The sequence below is a fragment of the Rutilus rutilus genome (genome assembly GCF_951802725.1).
Source record: "Rutilus rutilus genome assembly, chromosome: 12".
NCBI lineage: Eukaryota > Metazoa > Chordata > Actinopteri > Cypriniformes > Leuciscidae > Rutilus > Rutilus rutilus.
In genome coordinates, this window is record NC_140217.1 from 30874855 (window position 1) to 30895593 (window position 20739).

General features: G+C 38.0%; 2 protein-coding genes across 5 annotated transcripts in view; one reads left to right on the plus strand and one right to left on the minus strand.

Annotated features, from left to right (window-relative positions):
- itpr1a (inositol 1,4,5-trisphosphate receptor, type 1a) overlaps positions 1-10237 on the plus strand; it is a 32173-nt gene extending 21936 nt beyond the window's left edge. For all 4 annotated transcript variants that reach the window (XM_084426168.1, XM_084426170.1, XM_084426169.1 and 1 more), the window contains 20 exons: positions 64-190; positions 273-445; positions 999-1182; positions 1386-1639; positions 1883-2083; positions 2190-2300; positions 3532-3627; positions 3785-3913; positions 4535-4630; positions 4737-4929; positions 6701-6823; positions 6932-7107; positions 7259-7423; positions 7604-7793; positions 7887-7976; positions 8207-8319; positions 8401-8566; positions 8675-8835; positions 9298-9459; positions 9645-10237. In XM_084426168.1, coding sequence (XP_084282294.1) covers positions 64-190; positions 273-445; positions 999-1182; positions 1386-1639; positions 1883-2083; positions 2190-2300; positions 3532-3627; positions 3785-3913; positions 4535-4630; positions 4737-4929; positions 6701-6823; positions 6932-7107; positions 7259-7423; positions 7604-7793; positions 7887-7976; positions 8207-8319; positions 8401-8566; positions 8675-8835; positions 9298-9459; positions 9645-9731 — 2997 coding nt within the window. In that variant the 3' untranslated portion in view covers positions 9732-10237. The remainder of the gene's footprint in view (positions 1-63; positions 191-272; positions 446-998; positions 1183-1385; positions 1640-1882; positions 2084-2189; positions 2301-3531; positions 3628-3784; positions 3914-4534; positions 4631-4736; positions 4930-6700; positions 6824-6931; positions 7108-7258; positions 7424-7603; positions 7794-7886; positions 7977-8206; positions 8320-8400; positions 8567-8674; positions 8836-9297; positions 9460-9644) is intronic.
- A 125-nt stretch (positions 10238-10362) lies between these two features.
- pfkfb4b (6-phosphofructo-2-kinase/fructose-2,6-biphosphatase 4b) lies at positions 10363-17931 on the minus strand. Its single transcript, XM_084426178.1, has 14 exons — positions 17683-17931; positions 15428-15544; positions 15237-15333; positions 15053-15119; positions 14523-14597; positions 14355-14411; positions 14096-14217; positions 13764-13971; positions 13526-13672; positions 13344-13448; positions 13132-13261; positions 12988-13050; positions 11668-11732; positions 10363-11575 (listed from the first exon to the last, which is right to left on the minus strand). The coding sequence occupies exons 1-14, from the start codon at positions 17801-17803 to the stop codon at positions 11516-11518; spliced, it is 1434 nt and encodes a 477-aa protein (XP_084282304.1). The 5' UTR covers positions 17804-17931; the 3' UTR covers positions 10363-11515.
- Between the last annotated feature and the right edge of the window lie 2808 nt (positions 17932-20739).

The following is a 20739-nucleotide window of genomic DNA, read 5'->3' on the forward strand; positions in this document are numbered from 1 at the left end:
GCAAAGAAAAAATTCCCAAAAATAAGATGCACACTGAAACACACACTCTCACTCTCATCACAGGGGGAGGCCCTTCGGCAGCTGCTCGTCAATCGTTACTATGGCTTCCGGAGTGGCGGGCGGAGAGAGAGTCTCACTTCCTTCAGTAACTCTGCCCTGACACCAGTAGGACCAATCAAGAGCCAGTCAGGTGAGTTCATTTTTCATTGTACCTTCTGGGAACGTTTGTGATATAATTGAACATATGTTTTTGTGTGTTTGTATGACTTCAGGGGGTTTGAGCAGGGCTGAGATGTCATTGATGGAAGTGCAGTGCCATCTGGACCGTGAAGGGGCATCTGACCTTGTCATTGATCTGATCATGAATGCTACCAGTGACCGTGTCTTCCACGAAAGCATCCTATTGGCCATCGCACTGTTGGAGGGTGGGAACACCATCATACAGGTCAGATAGGCCTGTCAGTGAAACGATAAAGTGATATAATCGAATGTTATGGCATTATGTTATTTTATATGTCTATTACAGTTTAAAAGGTTAGTAGGACTTTATTTTTTTATGTTTTTATTCAGCAAGGATGCATTAAATTGATAAATGACAGAAGATTTCTATTTAAAATAAAAGCTGTTCTTTTGAACTTTCTATTCATCAAAGAACCCTCAAATTATCATGGGTTAACTGTTTTCAACATTCAACAGAAATGTTTCTTGAGCACCAAATCAGCATATTAAAATGATTTCTAAAGGATCATGTGACAGCTCTGCTATCACCTGAATACAAATATATAAAATAGAAAACAATTATTTTAAATCTTAATAATATTTCACAGTATTACTGTTTTTACTGAATTTCTGATTGGCTTGGTGAGCATAAGAGACTTCTTTCAAAAACATAAAAAAATATTGCAGACCCTAAACTTTTGAATTACATTTGAAGTTTTCATAGAACATAATATATAAATATAATGATGGATTTATGTTTGTATTTTATCTCGTTACAGCATTCCTTCTTCAAACGTTTAACAGAGGACAAAAATTCCGAAAAGTTTTTCAGGGTGTTCTATGACAGAATGAAAGCAGCTCAGCTTGAGATAAAAGCCACGGTTACAGTCAACACCAGTGACCTGGGCAACAAGCGGCGTGATGACAACACTCCAGACAAAGAAACCCCACAACGCCCGAGAGGTCTGGGCTGTCAATACTTTATCCAAGTTCATATGCTATCTTTCTTTAAAATAATTGCCACTTTGTTTGATGTTTTGATTATGACATTCATTGTTGAATGTCCAAATACATGTTGAAGTATGTTGCTATTAAATCTGATACAGCACTTTATGAGAAGTTCTGTCATTATGATGAGATTCAAAGCCTCTTTTTTTTCTCTCCAGGAAAAGATTCAGGCGTTGTGGTGACTGATGATGCTCGTGAGCAGTTGTTGGAGGCATCTGCTGTGACTAAGAAGGCCTTCAGTTCGTATCGACGAGATGCTGATCCTGAGGAGGTTTATGGCGTTGCTGATGGAGACAAAGGGAGTGGAGATAAAGGAACGGAGCAGGGCGAGATGAGTCCTGTCATTCTCATCATGCAACCAATCCTACGCTTCCTACAGCTGCTGTGTGAGAATCACAATCGAGACCTGCAGGTGTGTGTGTTTGTCACATTTACATCTCTTTTTATTGTTCTGACCTGATTAGAGGTCCACTACCAACCTGACCTGGGCCTGAAGAAACTCAGCACACTGTTTTTGGGTTCAAACTTTGACAGTATCAGTATTGTGTTTGGTCAGAGTCTTGTTTATGGACTGTGTGCTTTTTCTTGATATATTGGTTTGGTCAGGTTCTATATATCATATATGTTTAGAACGTTTTTCTTTTTTTTTCTGCAGAATTTCCTGCGCTGTCAGAACAACAAGAACAATTATAACCTGGTGTGTGAGACCCTGCAGTTCCTGGACTGTATCTGTGGCAGCACAACAGGAGGCCTGGGGCTGTTAGGACTCTATATCAACCAGCAAAATGTGGCTCTCATTAATCAGACTGTAGAGAGCCTCACTGAATACTGTCAAGGGCCCTGCCATGATAACCAGGCATGTACACAAACATTAAAACAATCATAAAATATTATCTATCCATCACTCATAAACATACTTGCTTCCCATATTGAATGTTTTCTGCCATATGTATTTTTTGCAGAATTGCATCGCCACCCATGAGTCTAATGGCATCGACATCATCATTGCATTGATTCTGAATGATATTAATCCACTGGGCAGAAAGAGAATGGATCTGGTTCTAGAATTAAAGGTACGTCACTTTAATCTTAAACGGGTCGGTTCTAGGCATGGGCTGGGGTGGGCTTAGTCCACCCAAACGTCTGCCTTGCCCACCCAATCAGAATTTAGGAACAGATAGTGTTGATCTGTTTCTACGATTTGTGCATTGATTAAAAGCAATCTGAGGTGGGTTCTGTGTTGACAGGTTGGATGAATGCCCCAAACAATCACAAAAATAACACCAGAAATGTTCCTTTATTAACTGAAAGTAACGGCGCGGTGCGTTATAGGCTATACGCGCTTCAGTCTGTAGCAGAAAAGCATAGGCTGACAAACACACGAAAACGGGCAGAAAAGTTTGCTTACTATCAAGGTGTAATTTACAAAGAGTTGTATCTTCATGAATATGTATCTTCATATTTACTTGTAAATGTTGAGACACAACTCTGATTAGATTTTTTTGATTACTACCAAATTGAAATGAGCTAGAAAACCTCGCTCATTTAAGAACGTGCATTTATTGCATGGACGGAGCAAGAACATAATGCAAGTGTTTAAAATGCATATAGTTCAGTTGAAACCTTGCCCTCTTTGGCTTCGCTTGTTGTTAATGCTGTTAAACTGAATGTACGAGGCAAACTGTCTGCTTAAATAACAGCGCAATAAATTGCAGTAAGTTAGGGGTCATTCACATAGGACGGGTTTTCGCGATTAAAACACGAGACGCACTTAAGTGCAGGTCTAGAATCGCGTTTTTTAAAAGTTATTTTAACTTGAGTGCCGCGTTTTAGAAAGCAACGTCATACGATAGCCTACTCTGCAAATGGTTCGAGATGAGTGCGCAACAGTCAATCACTAACTTAACCATACGTCTAGGTTGATGTTTACATTAAAAAATGATGGAAAAGTAGTGCGATGGAATGAAAAAAACACATTATGTGTTGCATTTAAATTACAATTAAAGTTACAAACATTGCTATGTTAGGCTTCTACTTTTTTTCTGCTATGTTAGTAACATTAGGCTTCAATCGCTTTTTCTTTCCAAATTATCACTGGACGGAAGAAAAGTGAAAATGTTAGCATTTTATGTAAAGTGAAAATAAGGTCAAAATGATCTTGTCGTAACCTATCTATCTGGTCTATTGCTTTTTATTTTAAAGTGGTAAAATATAAAAATAATTATAAATAATTAACTTAACTGAATGTTTTAGGGTTTTATATTTTTATTACCAATAAATTTACACAATTGTCTTTTTTCTTAGAATAATGCATCTAAGCTACTGCTGGCCATCATGGAGAGCCGTCACGACAGTGAGAACGCAGAAAGAATTCTGTACAACATGAGACCAAAAGAACTAGTGAGTATGTTAGTTATTATGCCAGAATATCCTGCTTCACTCATTGCTTTAACTATATCTTGGAGTCATTCTATAAAGACAGATAGTAAACCATAAACATTAACATTCTTTGGATACAACATTTGCACAACTCCAGCTGTGTGTGTTCATGTTCAAGGTGGAGGTGATGAAAATGGCCTACCAGCAGGGGGAGACAGAGTTTGAGGATGAGGAACAGGAGAACGGAGAGGACCATGCGGCTTCACCACGCAATGTTGGACACAACATCTATATCCTTGCACATCAGGTACACACACACACACTCCTATACATATGAACAAAAATAACTTCCACATCTGCAAGTGTAGGGTATAAGGAGAACATTTGCCAGCCATAAATATTTCTAGCTGTGAAACTGTATTTTGCAATATATGGTAAATTTTCTACTGTGGCATAAGATGCAAGTGAAGACAGATGTCTTACTTTAATACTTTGAATTACGCATGTCAGTTCTATCAGCGAGAGTTAGATTACCATTCCTTTGATTCTCTTTAATCCACAATAAAGTTACTAACTGACAAGCATATTTTTATTTGGTACAGTATTTACTATACCAAAGCCAGTTGGAAAGTGTTTGGGCCTTTCATAAGAACATTTTTATTAGAAAATTGTGATTTTCCTGATCTACATGTGTGCATTTGAAGACATTTGAAGACCAAAAAAACTGGATAACAATATGTTTAAAACCTTGTCAATGGGCAGAAGCATGAATAATTTGTCAAGCTATTATTTCACAACCTTTATAATATACACCTCGAAAAACCTCAATGGTGGGTACGGCCCTGACCATTATTCCAAATGGCATATCTCTTTATCTAAGAGCACTTCATTAGATCAGTAGTGTGATCTGATGAAATTGCCATTTCAGCTGTCACGTCACAATAAGGAGTTGCAAATACTACTGAAACCAGGTGGGGAGGACCAGGCCCTGGAGTATTACACGAAACACACCTCACAGATAGAGGTAAAACACTCAAATGCTTTTAAACATAAAATCTTGAAATGCATTTTGTTTATTGGTTTTAAATTCTCGTCTTTGCACGTGCTCTTTTATGTTTTTATATACACAGATAGTCCGCCAGGATCGCACTATGGAACAGATTGTGTTTCCCGTACCGAATATCTGTTCTTTTCTGACAAATGAATCCAAGCTGCGTGTGTACTATGGTACAGAGAGAGACGAACAGGGCAGTAAAATAAATGACTTCTTCCTGCACGCAGACGACCTCTTCAATGAAATGAGGTGGCAGAAAAAACTAAGAGGTAAATGTGTGTTCGTTTATTTGCATGGACATTCTCTGGTGTTTGAAAATGGTTTAATTCAGCCCTCTTCTGTTTTATTTAAGTGTTAGGTATACATTCACTTTAACCATTCTTATTAGTTGCAAAATTGGTAGCACTTTACAGTAAGGTTTCATTAGTTAAAGCTGCAGTCCGTAACTTTTTTGGGTTAAAAATGATCCAAAATAAAATTTTGAGCAAGTACATAACCAGCCAGTGTTCAAAACTATCTGCTTGCCTTAGCTCGATTCAAAACGGTAAGCTTGTAATAATGTTTTTAATTCCAGTGGTGAATTATTGGTGGATTTCCGCGGGAAATTCGAGCATGTCTTTGCGTCATTACGTCACATCTGTACATAAAAAGAAGGTGTCTTGGCTAGGAGGCTATGTTGCATGTGCGGATGTTGGAGGTGGAGATTTATAGCCTTTTCTCACAGCACTTGATATAATTAAACTTATCAATTTGATGGCAGATCCAGAAAGGATCCACCGGGCCCATGCGAAAACAAGGATAAAAATCGGAAAGGCATTAAATGTAGTCACGCAGTGCTGATGTTGTTAACATTAACAATTTGAGAAGAAAGTATAATTTGCACGGTTTGACGTGATATGATAAGCGATCGTTAGATTTAATCAGCGCGACTTACTGCAATGCTTTTGTTCCCTTAGTTGGTCAGAACAAAAGTGGATGTTACTTACTTGTTCGGATGACATTTTCCGGTGAAAATTCTTATGTTGGTCATACTTCCAAAAAGTATAATCTGTGATTCCGAATGACAGTATCCACACCGGCGCGGTGACTGACAGCCGCACATTCTCCTCAAAACACTGGATTCATCCATGCTGTGCCACTGCAATTGCAGATTTCGAACAGAGATGGCGACAAAGAGGAAAAACTACGGACTGCAGCTTTAAAAGAACGCTCCACAGTTTTTTCATATTAAACTATGTTATTCCCTTAACTAAGACGAGTTGATACATATCTCTCTCGTCTCAGTGCGTGCACTCAATCGCTCTGGCGCGCGGCGACACTTTGATAAGGAAGGAAAAGTATAACTATAATGTATGGCGGCATAGCACTTGGGAGCACTTCGACTCGGCGCAGTAAAAAAGTCACGTTGGTTCTAATGACAGAAGTGAGAGAGAGAGGAGGAGAGGATTTTTCAGGCGTGGCTTTTTACTGCGCCGAGTCGAAGTGCTCCCGAGTCCCAAGTGCTATTCCGCCATACATTATGGTTATCCTTTTTACCCGCTTAGAAAAGCGCCACGTTTTATTTTGTGTCACCATACTTGGTCGTGTAACTGTATTTAAATAGGGAAAACGTGGAGGTGTTTGGTCGCTTCTAACGTCATCTCTGTTTGGTCCCTAATGAATGAACTGGGCTAAGCTAAGTGCTATCAAAGTGTCGCCGCGCGCCAGAGCGATTGAGTGAACGCACTGAGACGAGAGAGATATGCATCAACTCGTCTTAGTTAAGGGAATAACATAGTTTAATATGAAAAAACGGTGGAGTGTCCATTAGTTAACATGAACTAACATGAGCAATGGGAAAAAGTTTTAATATTACTGTTTTAATTTATTTTAGTTTTTTTTGTATTGTCTTTTGATTTTTCAATGTTTTACATTATCTTTTTTTATTGTCATAAGTTATGCTGTACACTGAGCCATTCTGAGCAAATTGTTGTTTAATTGTACATTAGGCGTTTTTTATATCGTAATTTCTGAATTTCATCCCTTTCATTTCGTTTTTAGCACAGCCAGTTTTGTACTGGTGTAGCCGGAACATGTCTTTCTGGAGTAATGTGTCTTTTAACCTGGCTGTTCTCATTAATCTGTTGGTGGCGTTCTTCTACCCTCTGGACGGAATGAACGAAAGTGAGCTCTCTTTATAGTGTCCTCCTCACGACTCAGCCTTTCTTTCCACAATATCCCTGACCTGTGTTTGAACATTTACACCTTACACGTGGTGTGTGCGTGTTTCAGGTTCACTGGATCCTTCTCTTTCTCTGTTGCTGTGGGTGTGTTTGTTGGGCTCATTGAGTTTTGTGTTGATGTCACCGAGGCCGAACGCAGTGCGAGTCCTGGTCATCTGCACTGTTCTGCAGCTGGGGTTCTCAGTGGGCCTGCAGCATATGCTGACACTCCTGGGAGCTTTTAATGTACGATCACAAACACACATGGGAGGGCTTTATTTTGAGTGAATACAATATACATTCATACACTGTACACACAGTTTCTATAAAAATGATAATTACAGTCTTACGTGGTGTCAGACTTTATTGACACTGACCTCATTTGGTGTATGCACAGGTTTGCAATAAGATAGTGTTCATGCTAAGCTTTGTGGGAAACCGTGGGACGTTTACCCGCGGTTACTGGGTGATGGTGATGGATAAAGAGTTCCTGTTTCATCTGTTGTACCTTCTCATCTGCACTCTGGGCCTTTTTGGACACGTCTTCTTTTACAGTCTACTGGTCTGTCTAAAAATCTTATTCAATTGTTTAATAAAATAAGGCAACAAATTAATAAATACATAATAATATTGTATTTTTTTAATCATATATATTTTGTTATGTGTTTTTTAACAATATAATTATTATATATAAGTAATGTTAATTAATTGTACTTCTGTGTGTGTGTGTGTGTGTGTGTAGTTGTTTGACCTGGTGAACAGGGAAGAGACTCTTTTGAACGTAATCAAGAGTGTGACCCGAAACGGCCGCTCTATTGTCCTAACAGCTGTTCTGGGTCTGATCCTGGTCTACCTCTTCTCTATTGTTGGATACATGTTCTTTAAGGATGACTTCATCCTGGAGGTGAACCGCATCCCCAACAGCACTCTGGGTAACACATTCTCACACACACACACACACACACACACGCTGTTCATACTGGTGGTTTTGTAAATCTTTTCTGTTGTATTTGAATGTGTGCCAGAGGAGGGAGTAAATTTGGCTGCTGGTTTCGTGTCTGAGGGGGTCTGCAATGTAAAAAATGGGTCCTGTCTGCCTGCGGAAGTGGAGGAGGGTGAGCAGTCAAATGCATCCATTCTAGGCTGTCTATTTGGTTAAAATGTTTAAATCTTAAAAAAATATTATTAATGTATTAAAATTGCCAGCTCTAATCCAGTTATTTTAATCATGTCATCCAATCATTTAAATGTTAACATCCCTTTGAGGCAATATTTTATGCATCAGTCATACGCTGGTAGTGAGTGGAAATAGTGCCTTTACATTGTGTGTTTTGTGTGTTTATAGATGATGTAGAGCGAGCGTGTGATTCTCTGTGGATGTGTATGATCACTGTACTGAGTCACGGTCTCAGGAGTGGTGGTGGAGTTGGAGATGTTCTGCGCAAGCCATCCAAAGAGGTACGCACAAAAATATATTCACAGTGATAGTTCATTTTTCCTAATAACAACTTCAATCGAAACCTCTGTGTGTGCTTCCAGGAGCATCTGTTCGCTGCACGTGTCGTGTATGATCTTCTGTTCTTCTTCCTGGTGATCATCATTGTGTTGAATCTCATCTTTGGTGTCATCATTGACACGTTTGCTGACCTGAGAAGTGAGAAGCAGAGAAAAGAAGAGATCCTCAAGACCACATGTTTCATCTGCGGTGAGATGAAATGCAAATCCTCTCAACAATCAGTTGTACTTAAACATATATGTGCCTTTACATGTGATTGGGAATTTATTTTTGGGTCATTTTCTTGTCCACCCACAGGTCTGGAGAGAGATAAGTTTGATAATAAAACGGTGACGTTTGAGGAGCACATAAAGGAAGAGCACAACCTGTGGCATTACCTGTTCTTCATTGTGCTGGTGCGGGTCAAGGACTCCACTGAATACACAGGCCCTGAGAGCTACGTCGCTCAGATGATCAAGGTGAGAGCATCCATGGTGACGACTGTCTACTTTGAAATTATCATGAGGCTTTTACGAGAAAACATTTAGATATTTTTGTGTGCGATCTGATACTAATCAAGCTGAAGCTCATTGCCCTTAGCAGGTCAGTCGTGTTTTTTTTTCTCCAGTTTGCAGATGGTATTAAAAAAAACAGCATATGAATGTCAAGAACACATACAGGTCATATTTCACCTCAAAATCAAGACCCAAAGAAAAAAAAATATATATACATAGTGTGTGTATATATATAAAATTCAAATATAAATATAATTTTACATTTGAATGTGTGTATAATTGTAGTAATTATGTATAATTATAGTAACTTTTAAGAATATATTAACAGAGAGAGAGAGAGAGAGAAATTAAACCGCCATGGCAGCTAAATAAAACCATAAATCGTTTAATGTTTATCGGTGCATGACCTGTTTAAAACCCATTCAGGAACACAATTTGGACTGGTTTCCTCGAATGAGGGCCATGTCTCTGGTCAGCAGTGATGGAGAGGGTGAACAGAATGAACTACGCAGTCTGCAGGAAAAACTAGATTCCACAATGAGGTTGGTCTCCAACCTGACCAATCAGCTCACAGAGCTCAAAGAGCAGGTGAGTGTGCGACTTGTTTAATAAAGGTGTGCGAGTACACACTATAAATTCTTAGAACGTTTTTTTTTATAAAACAAAAAGCCTGTACTACACCTAAATTGCATAAGCTGTCAACTTGTGGTGTGAGGTGTGCATATCTAACTTAATTGTTTTGTTTGAACTCATCCTTGTGTGTCAATCTTCAGATGACTGAGCAGAGGAAACACAAGCAAAGGATTGGTCTGCTGGGAAACCCCGCCCACCTCAATATCAACCCACAGCAGCCGGCATGAGAGGCGGGGCCTGAGGTCTGACTGACATAATGGAAGCACCAGTCAAGCATAATATATATGCGCAGTGTCGCAGCCTTAAAAGCATGTCATATTGTCTTAGTATGGACTCTAACATGGTCATGAAGTCATACTTGGATTCTTTACAATCAAAGGACTTGAATCGTGATATTTTGGCCCTCATTGCTGTATGAGGTGGTATATTAATATTTTAAGCACTGACATGATCACAAGAATCTTTGCACTGTGTATAAGTATAGTATTATAGGATGCTTTCACAGAGTGGTTCTCAGAATTATGTCCCTCTGGTTTTCTTTGCACCTTTTTATCAAAATGGATTCAGTTTGAGATTAATATAATGTGTGAAATGTTTGTATATTTTTCCCTGTATATTTATTTTGATGTTTTGATATTTCTCTCTTTTAGAATTTCTATTACTGTGATTGATTGACATCCATATGGAATGTTTAAAAAACACCTACATTGATTAAAATCTTTTTAGACAAGTGTCTAGTAAGTAACATGTAACAATGGTTGAGACTAAATTGGCTTTAAAAGTTGGGTTCACTTTATAGGAACATGTCTGCTATGAAGATGCAAAAATAAGTCAATTCAGCAGAACTTGGAGACAATATTACATGAAAGAATGATTTAATGAGAAAATGTGACATTGTGCATCAAATTTGAGAACCATGAGCTTCAAGCACATTAGCATATTCAGCCCTACTGGTCACAGCGACCCACAGGACAGAATAAATCACAGATTCACAGAGCTCTTCACATTTGGTTCTCAGATGTGCTCTTCAAATAATAGATGAAGAAAATAAATCTCCTGGTAATAAGCATGACAATAATTGAGATGAACACGTTTCAATCACTTTATCTCCTTAAACACTAGACTGTAGAGTAAAAAAATAAAATAAAAATTTAAGCACAAATCAATTTCAAATATATAGTTGAGATTTAAGAAATAGTTTTTTTGTCCAAAAGTAAAGAAAATTATAAGTATGCTTAATGTGAAAAAAAAAAAAAAAAACTATTGTAACAAGACTTTAAAAATGTAAACATTATATTTTGCTTTTGCAGGAAATGTAACAGAGGTAATATATGTGAAAATTTCTTGCAACATTTTGAGCATTTTTAAAACGCTCATGTCACAAGTCTGATAGGAGTTGCAACATCCCAGTGGTTTCAAAACTGTACAAAGTAATGATCATGTGCGCTGATAAACCTGCAGTCATTTAAAAAAAAAACAAGTTAGTATTCTATTTTTATGAATAGCATTTAGTGTTAATTGAAAGCCAAATCACTTAATTTAAACTCCAGTGTGTGAATGACTGAGATGTAAAGTATTGCTTAAAGAAATGTGAAGCCAGAAAGCAAATCAAAAAACAAAAACATTAAACAGTCATTATGTGAAGACACACACACACACACACACACACACCTGGACCAATCATTTAGTCCCACATACACAAAAAAACCATTAATGATTCTAGCAAAAATCTTAAGTAGAAATGTATAGAAACAATACCTACACGTGTGAACGCACACTCACACCCCAACACTAGGGTTATTAAATCAATAACTGGATTCCAGTCACCTGTGTGGCAATTGAGAAGAGAGAAAATACGAATCTAAGTCCTAAAGTTGCTCATCTTCAGGACTCAAAACTGACTTTCTGCCCAATGTTTTCAAACACAAAGAAACCAATAAGAGGAGTCACATAAAAAGGATGGAAGAGCATGATGGGAGTGTTGCTGATGAACAGGATGTGATGTCATAGGTCAATAGTGGGCCGGAACAGTGAGAAGAGCCTCTTCTGCCAGACGGGAGATGTCCACATTCTGTCACCGTCAAAGAATGGATTTTTAATTTATGTTCAAAAACCGACAGAATTAATATTTATACATGTAAAATGACTGTCTTGTTTTCTTACCTCAGGTTTGTCTCTGTGAGTGTTCACTGCTTCTACATTAAGATAGATTGACTCCACTTTACAGCCTAGTGCAGGAGAGAATCTAGGTTACATTAAAGTACATTTCAAGATGTCACGTTTCCAGGTAATTAAATGAACTCTTCAACAAATAAGACACCAGGGAGAAATGCTCCCTCAAGGATTCAGCAAATTTCTCAATGCGTCTTTGAACTGGTTTCATAATTCACCGCTGTAAAATCCTCTCTAAAACTACTTAAGGTCGGCTCTCCACGTTCTGTTCTTAGTGTTAAACTACTCAATAGTTTTTGCTGTCAGTGCTGTTGTTTCACACAGAACACCATCACCTCTCATGGAGAGTCAAGGTCATCTTAAACGTACAGTAAGCCTTTTAGGTCAAACCGTTCTTGTCTGTCAGTCATATAATGCAGGTCTATGGTCACTGTCTCAAAGAGCATGCACAGAGTCCAAATTAAAACAATTCCCCATCGTAAGTACACATTGATGGCCTAAGACACGAAACGAGCGGTTTGTGTGAGAAAACGAACAGTATTTATATCGTTTTTACCTCTTGTACACAGCCACGTCCAAGTGATCTGAGGGCGCGCGGGCATCCTGGTGTGTGACGTGTACGCAGACTGGTGCATAGATATATACACTAGATGTCGCCTTAAAGACATTCGTTCCAATGAACTGCCGTAGACAAGGCGACATCTAGTGTATATATCTATGCACCAGTCTGCGTACACGTCAGATCAGATCACTTGGACGTGGCTGTGTACAAGAGGTAAAAACGATATAAATACTGTTCGTTTTCTCACACAAACCGCTCGTTTCGTGTCTTAGGCCATCAACGTGTACTTACGATGGGGAATTGTTTAATTTGGACGACGGGGAATTGTTTTAATTTGGACTCTGTGCATGCTCTTTGAGACAGTGACCATAGACCTGCATTATATGACTGACAGACAAGAACGGTTTGACCTAAAAATATCAAAATTGAAACTACTGTGGAAAAAAAGACACCAACATCTTGGATGCCCTTGAGGTAAGCTAAAACATACCAAAATTTAATTTCAAAGTAAACTATCCCTTTAATGTCCTTTGTCAGAACATGCCTGTTTTATACTTGTGCTATGTTAAAAAAAAAGTTAAAGCCCTTTAATAATGAATCATTAATTTGTCGTAATGTGCATGGCTACGTACATATGAGATATTGAGATCATAACCAATCTCAAATTTCATTTTTGGGTGAAGATACCACAATATGCTGTTCACATGCACAGTAAATGTCTATTTGTGTGAGAGGGATGAGTTTCTCACCATAAGCCACAGGAGTAAGCTTCAGGACTGTGTGTAGAGGACATTTCAAATATGGAAGCTCTTCTGGAAGGCAAATAAAAAGGTTAAAGATCATAACAATATGAAAATATTTCATTGACCACGATCACGTTCCCGTCTACACACCTGCACTCTTGTCCAAGAAGTAGGCAAGTAGACAACGCATAACAGCCTGATGACAAATAACCAAAACATTCTCCTGACGTTCAAGCTCCATAATGACGGGCTCCAACCTCTGGACCAGATCCTCATAAGACTAAAGAGAGAGAATGTTACATTTTCTCAGATTTAATAAGGATTTTTTTCTAATTGACTGTAAATCTAGCTTTTCAACACACCTCTCCTTTAGGGTAGCGGTACCGATATTTGTCCTGGTCTCTGAGGGCGAACTCCAGAGGAAAATGTTCCTGGATCTCCTCGTACATCATCTCCTCACACACACCCTGCACACACGCTGAAAGTCACTGACTTGGTACTTTTAAATGCGATTACAGAGAGAACATCATCGTATACCACTTACAGCATCGATCTCATTGAGCGCTTTCCATTGTTCATACTGTACACCTAACGATTCAGCGGTCTGAATGGTCCGCTTCATCTGACTCGTCCACACCTTGAGATCCTTTATATTCTGATCCTGAATAAACCTCCCTAGACCCTGAGCAAACTGAGACATACGAGAAACAGAAAGAGAGATGATGAATCCAAATGACCGACGTAGTAGACATTCTCTCACAGACACATATACCATAACGCACCTCTTTACCACGGGGCGACAGGCCTGAATCCCCTCCGATACGACCTCTGACGTTAAGGTCACTCTCTCCATGGCGACAGAGGTAGATGGAGCGTGGTGTGATGTGGATGTTCATCAGATAATAAACGATTCTGCTCTGAATGTGGTCGAGCACGCGGTTCACCAAATACCGCTGACCCACATCCATTATCTTAATGTATGACAACTCTCTGTAAGAAAATACACAACATTTAAGAAACAGAACACAAACTGCATAAATAATATGATGCTGTATTTACTCTGGGGTGGAACACGTTCTCAGAAAGAGGGAACCAATGAAATTGGATTTCTGACCTGTCTAGGTTTTCATCCAGTGGCTGGTAACTGGTTTCATAGCATTTGATCCTCTTCATAAAGTCCTGGATGGCTTCTTCAGTGTTACGGTCAGTGTAGTCAGGACTTCCCAACTTCACCTGCTGTTCTCCAACACACAAAAAGAAGAGAAATTAATGCTGGGATAGTTAAGATTTAAAAAAAATCATCCAATCACTGATTAAAATCACTGGAATATTACAACTTTGAATCATTTGTCAGTATTTAATCACTGCCTTACCACAATGTTCTCTGCAATAACTTTGGGGTCTTCACACAAAGACTCAACAAAAAACACCTAAGGAAAAAACAGAGACTTTAAGAGTAAAACAGTGGGGGAAAAAACACGCCTACAAAATAATGCCAAAGGTTTATGAATTTCACATGACTGCGCAACATGGTGTTTTACCTTATAGCCATTTTGTTCTGCAAATCTCATGATGGTGGCCCTCCGTTCTCTGGTTGTGTTCGTAGCATCAAACACCTGAAAAATCAGCACACTTATAAATACGATTTTTTTTTTTGTTCTTGAAAAAAAGAAAAGAATTCTCTTATGCTCACCAAGGCTGCATTTAATTGATCGAAAACCATAATATCATAATACTTTGAAATAGTATTGCAACTCAAAATAACTGTTTTCTATTTATATTTTAGGAGGAAATTTATTCCTGTGATGGAAAAGCTGAATTTTCAGCATCATTACTGCAGTATTCAGTGTCACGCAATTCCCTTAGAAATCATACTAATATGCTAATTTGCTTGATTATTATCAATGTGGTGATTATTTGATAAATAGAAACAGCTCAAATCAGCATTTATTTGAAATAGAAATCTTAACATAATAAATCTTTTATGGTCACTTTTGATCAAACTGAATGTGTCCTTGCTGAATAAATGTATTATTTATTTAAAAAAAATAAATAATAATAATCTACTCACAGCAACCTGGCCGCCCTCAACACTGAGGTACTGTCTGACATCATTAAGTGCTGTCGAAGCACACTGCCTGAAAACCAAAAACTTTTTTTTTTAAAACATATGACAACACAAAATGCACAACAACAGCAAAAATATAAAAACGAGCGTCCACAAACAAAACATACTAAAACATGCTGAATCTTACTTTCTTATCTTCAGCCCTTCCTCATTATCAGGACGAAAGAATTCAAAGCTCTTGTAGATTTTCACACATTCCCTCCTATACTGTCCCACATTGAATTCTGAAAAATAAATAAAAAATACACAGATTTATTGGCTGTAGACTTAATGTTTAATTGTTCATAAGTATGTGAGCATTGCGCATCATTAACGTACCTTTTGTCGGTACACCAATCCAGTTGAGGTAGCGTGTGAGTTTTTTAGAGATGTAGGTTTTCCCTCTCGCTGGCAAGCCCACCGTCACAATGAGAGTAGGACAGTTGGTCATGCATACTGCCAAGAGACAAAGAAAAAAAATACATCTGTAAATATCAACTGTTCTGTGTACAGCAGAAAGGAGAGTGAATTCTGTCTTTGCTTCATTTTCAGTTAGTACAAAAAATCTGACAGAGCTAACCATGCATACAGAGTCTATTGTTGGTCAGAGACGGGAAGCATCTCTGCAGCTTTTGAAATCATTTTTATTTGTTTATGTTTTGATGTTCATAAATCTATTCTGATTATTGTGTATTTATTTATAATACTTATAATAATAATGTATGTATTATTATTTACTGTATATACAATGTAACACTCAAATTCTACCTCTTTTTAATACATTTGCTTCAATCCTTCTGATACTTATTTGACTTATAAGATATTTTATTTCCTGTACTTAAATTCTAAAACTCATGGTTATCAAGCTCTTCTCAATATCTGCTGATTTCTCCTGAACCCTCAAAAACGGAGAGATCATGTACACAGTGTATTTTATTTTCTGCTGACTAGTTAAATAGGAAACATACTGAGACTGTTCAGCATCAGATTGTGCTGCATGGACAGCTTATTCAACCAGGTTCATGGAGTTCAAAACAAATCTGCTAGTTAGATGAAAATCAGCATATAATTAAGTAAAACCATACAAGTTAAAACCCTCTTTATGTGCAGCCTTCGCTCAGCAAACCTGCTCTTTAAAAGGCTATAAACTTCCTCTTAAAATCCTGTATGGCAACAGCTTTGGTTCGACAGTGATCTGGGAAAAACAAAACAAAACAAAAAAACCTCAACTGCTGCACGGTTACTTTTTGCCCATTTAAACGCAACAGGCCCCAAGGAATTTAAGGGACATCCCTAAAGTCAAACCACAATCCTTATTTCCCACCCACAGCCACACTGGGCAAGACAGCAGGAGACAAGAAAACACAATTCCCACTATGAAATAATTCCAAAAATACTTCCAAAAGGATCATGATCAAAGACACACATTGCTGAGATTGCTTTGATTAGAGACCAAGAGGTGTAGAATCTTAAATATTACAAAATATACAATTGTATCCCAGTAGCCAAGAAAACTACAAGACTGTAAAGAATTGTTACATTCTGTTTATCAAAAATGACCAACACTAGGTCACATTATCTCATGATGTTTATCATCAGGGTGCTGATCATCAGAGACCAGCTGCTGTTCTGTGTTCACACGCTGCACACATGGGCTGCGAATGTTGTTGCGCCATTGACCAATCAGAGACAGTCTACAGTCAGGGTTCAGCCAACAGAACACCAGCAACGCAAAACAATGCATGCAGCCATTGTACCGGTCCGGTGCTGAAAACATGCCGGCGTTGTGCTTGTATCTCACACAGTACATGATATTCAGTTATTATGATGCCGAGTTGATACTGATATATGAAGTAAATAAGCAAATAGAGGGAGGGGCTGCGGAGCTGATAGTGATACAGCACTTTAGACTTGTGATGCTTTGGACACATGTTATTCTCAAACACTCAGGGTTTACTCATACCAAACACGCGGGAGGAAAAACTGTAACTAAATATAGAACTTAGACTGGAGCTTCAATGTAACTTACTGTACTTTATCTAACCGGCAGATTTCGGTGCATCCTGACTGCATAATTCCTGTCTTATTATGCTGCGCCTACTTAAAGTTTTCATGGGCTTACTTACAGTATGATGCTTCATCTTTAAATGCAAGGCTGCAAAGTGCAATTGGAATAGTAGAAGAAATGTCGAAGAAATTACCTGATAATTAAATCAATGAGATAACAAACAAGCACATATTGTGAGACTTTTTCTAAATACAGAACATGCACCATAATTACTTCCGCACCGGGAGCGTTTTATTACTCAACTCCAGATGGTAACTTTAACATATTCCCACATATTTCCTCCAAACCTAAAAGATACATCACATGAGCCCTGGGTAACTTACTTAAATCAAACGTAAAATGTAGCCTAACAGATGCGCGTACAAGCATGCAAGTATCATTAATTAAGCGGGAATTTGTCAAATAAATAAATAAATACAAATAAGGCGTTTGGGACAATTGCATATAAAGCAAACACATATACATAACCACATTGTCTCTGATCATTTAGTCGTGAGAAGCTGGTATTTGACGAAAGCTAACATACCTCTCTTTTGAGAAATGTGTTTTTCCGGCAGCCCGTTCTTGCATGGCATCCATATTTTCCGCAGTGGGTTTTGTGTAAGCTCTCTGGGAATCGCCATGATAATATCTTCGTTTGAACTCATCCTGGCTGTGTTATCATGACCCGGTTCTTCAGAGTTCTACCACTGATCTCTGTTACTGAGCGAACTGAGGCTGAGCTGCTCACGGTGGGCTGTGTAACATGTCATATCGGCTGAGCGTTATCGACGACAGACTTTACCGTAATACCAACAAAAAACGCGCACCTGCTACAAAAAAGTTTCATAATCAGGCAGGGGTGCGTTTCCCGAAAGCATCGTTGGCCAACTATGGTCGCAAGTTCATCGCAATGTCCATTGAACTCTATTGGTAACGACGGAACTTAATTGCGACCATAGTGGCCAACGATGCTTTCGGGAAACGCACCCCATAGGTGCGTAAACACAGCCACTACTTTTGAGTTAAAATGAGATCAATATACGTTTTTATCTGATTTTAGAAAAAGTATAACCAGTTAAACAAATTAAATGAACTTGTAAGACTATACGTATTTCATTAAACTGGCCATAAAACTGATTATTTTAAGTTGAATACTCAATTTTTTGTTATGAGAACGAAAAAGTCCCCTGACAATTTAACATGATGACTAACATGATTTTTATTTTCGGCGAAAATTCATTTGCGAAATTCACTGCACGCAAAAAAAATATTGTATAATATTAAATATTTTAAACTCGTTTACAAGAGTTGTTGGTTATTATTAGTATTAGGGTAGAGGGTACACAACTACACATGCGCTGAAAATTACACAATTTACAGTACAAATATCACAGTGTATCTCGTGTGTTGAAATCTACCGTAAAACTACTCAATGATGCGGCCAAACAAACAAAAAAACTGATCAGGAAGGCAAACAAGAAGTAAGTCAAGTGATCGCAGAAGTTCGGAGGAAAACAGCTCTGCTGCTGTTCACATGAATTGCACATGGGTCGTGAATGATGATGTGTCTTTGTCCAATCAAAACCCCTCGACAGAAATGAGTCGACCAATAGAATATCAAAAACACTGCACGAGGAGGTGAGGGGCGCTGTATGGCAAATATCTACAAGACTTGAACATTCTGTTCTTTTTCGCCACCAAACCCGTAAATAATATTACTAAGAACTTTGCCCTATAAATATATACGCAGAAAGTAGGCTACAGGTCCCATCATTGGAAGCAAACATGTAATGTTTTGTATGGTCTTCCCTGCTGAAAAAAAAACAACAAAAACAACAACAGCTAAAGTCAGCCTAAGCTGGTTAGCTGGTGTTTCAGCCTGGTCATTGCTGGTTTAGCAGCTGGTTTTAGAGGGGAATAAGAAAAAGGGCACCTTCCTCTCTTTAAAAGCTTCTTTTTTTTTTTGTGCATAGTTATGAGAAAAAGTGTAGTATCAAGTACGGGAACTTATTTTAGACCATCATAAGCAATAATTCTGGCTGTACATAAACTGTATCAGTTTATATAGGTTTACTAAAAAATAATCGTACATATAGGCCTATACATACTGTAATATTAGCTAACATGCATAAGAATTTATAATACAATTAAATTAGCTAATGTGGCTACACTTCAGTCAAAGTCAAACGTCAAATAATAGCCTAGTAAGTCATCAAAATAATGTAACAACACAAATCAAAGTATTTTTAGTGACCAAAAAAGTGAAACAAATATCTTATTTTAGCCAGCCATTCAACCAGCTTAAATTGCTTTTTAAACATTTCCATGTGTGCTGGTCTGGCCATGTATTATCCAGTCCAACTCATATCCATTAAAAAAAATCTTTCAACCATTTTAGAATAAGCCTGTACATCAAAAGGTCAGATGTGTCTAAACTTAGACTAGTAGTGTATTTATTGTCAGTGGGTTTTGCAGGTGCTGCAGAGGGATATCCTGCAGATGGGATATAGCCTACTCAACAGAAAATAGTTCAACAAAACAGCAGGATAATAGGGCCATCTTGTGGTTGAATGATGAATCACAGTTGTGTAAAAGATGTAGGCCAAAGTGAATTCAAGATTTTTCTAAAATATATACAGGCTATAATTTGTCTTAATTATTCTTTAAAAAAAAAAATCCACAGTTATTTTTTAACTAGATGGCAAAGACACAAAACAGGTGATGAAGAAAGAAAGGGAGGGGAAAAAAGGTGAGTGTCCAGTCAGCGGGTCAAGAGGACTAATCTCCTTAGACAGGTGGACAGCAGCGGACTGCTCAGGTACTCAGACACTCAACTGTGTGTGGTTATCAAAGACTTTTTATTTTTTTATTAAGTAGGCATTAGGTCCACAGAAAGATGAAAAAGATAAAGAAATATAGTTTGTAAAATAATAATATTTAGATTATTATAGAATAATGATGTGTATAAAAGGTTTTTACACAGTGTACAGCACAATTTGACCATCCAGACAGTTTTTGAAAAAAAGACATCACTATTAAATTCTCTAGTTTGAGAAAATGTTGTTTCCTTAAAATTTTTAATATCCCCGCCTGTTAATTTTGAGTTTATTAAACGAGCATTGTGAATGTTTTTCAAAAATAGTCTTTCCCTTTCCCTTTCCTCTAGATGTCAACCGCCCACATAGCAGCCTGTGACATCAGAGGCAGAGCCTTTTAAACTCAGAAACAGATGAGAGTATTCTGTGTATGGGAGTGGGCTGAAACTGCATTAGGTGTGTATATGCAGCTAGTGATTCAGCAGATTTTGCACATATAACATACAGATTCAATAGACATGCAAAGACACGTACACAAACGCAGACACAAAACCCGAGTTAGACCTGAATCCTTAAATGGGATTGGAGGAATAGAGCTGAACTTTCACACAGATAACCAGAAAGGGAGAGGGAGCAAGACAGAGATGGAGAGTGTGCCACACATGAGCAAGAAATAAACAAGGAGGTGGAAAAAGGGAAAGCACAGAAGGAGGAACAACTCTCTGTGGATATAGAGCACAAGAAAAGTATAGAAGTAAGAGCAGATAGGAGGAAGTGCATATCTC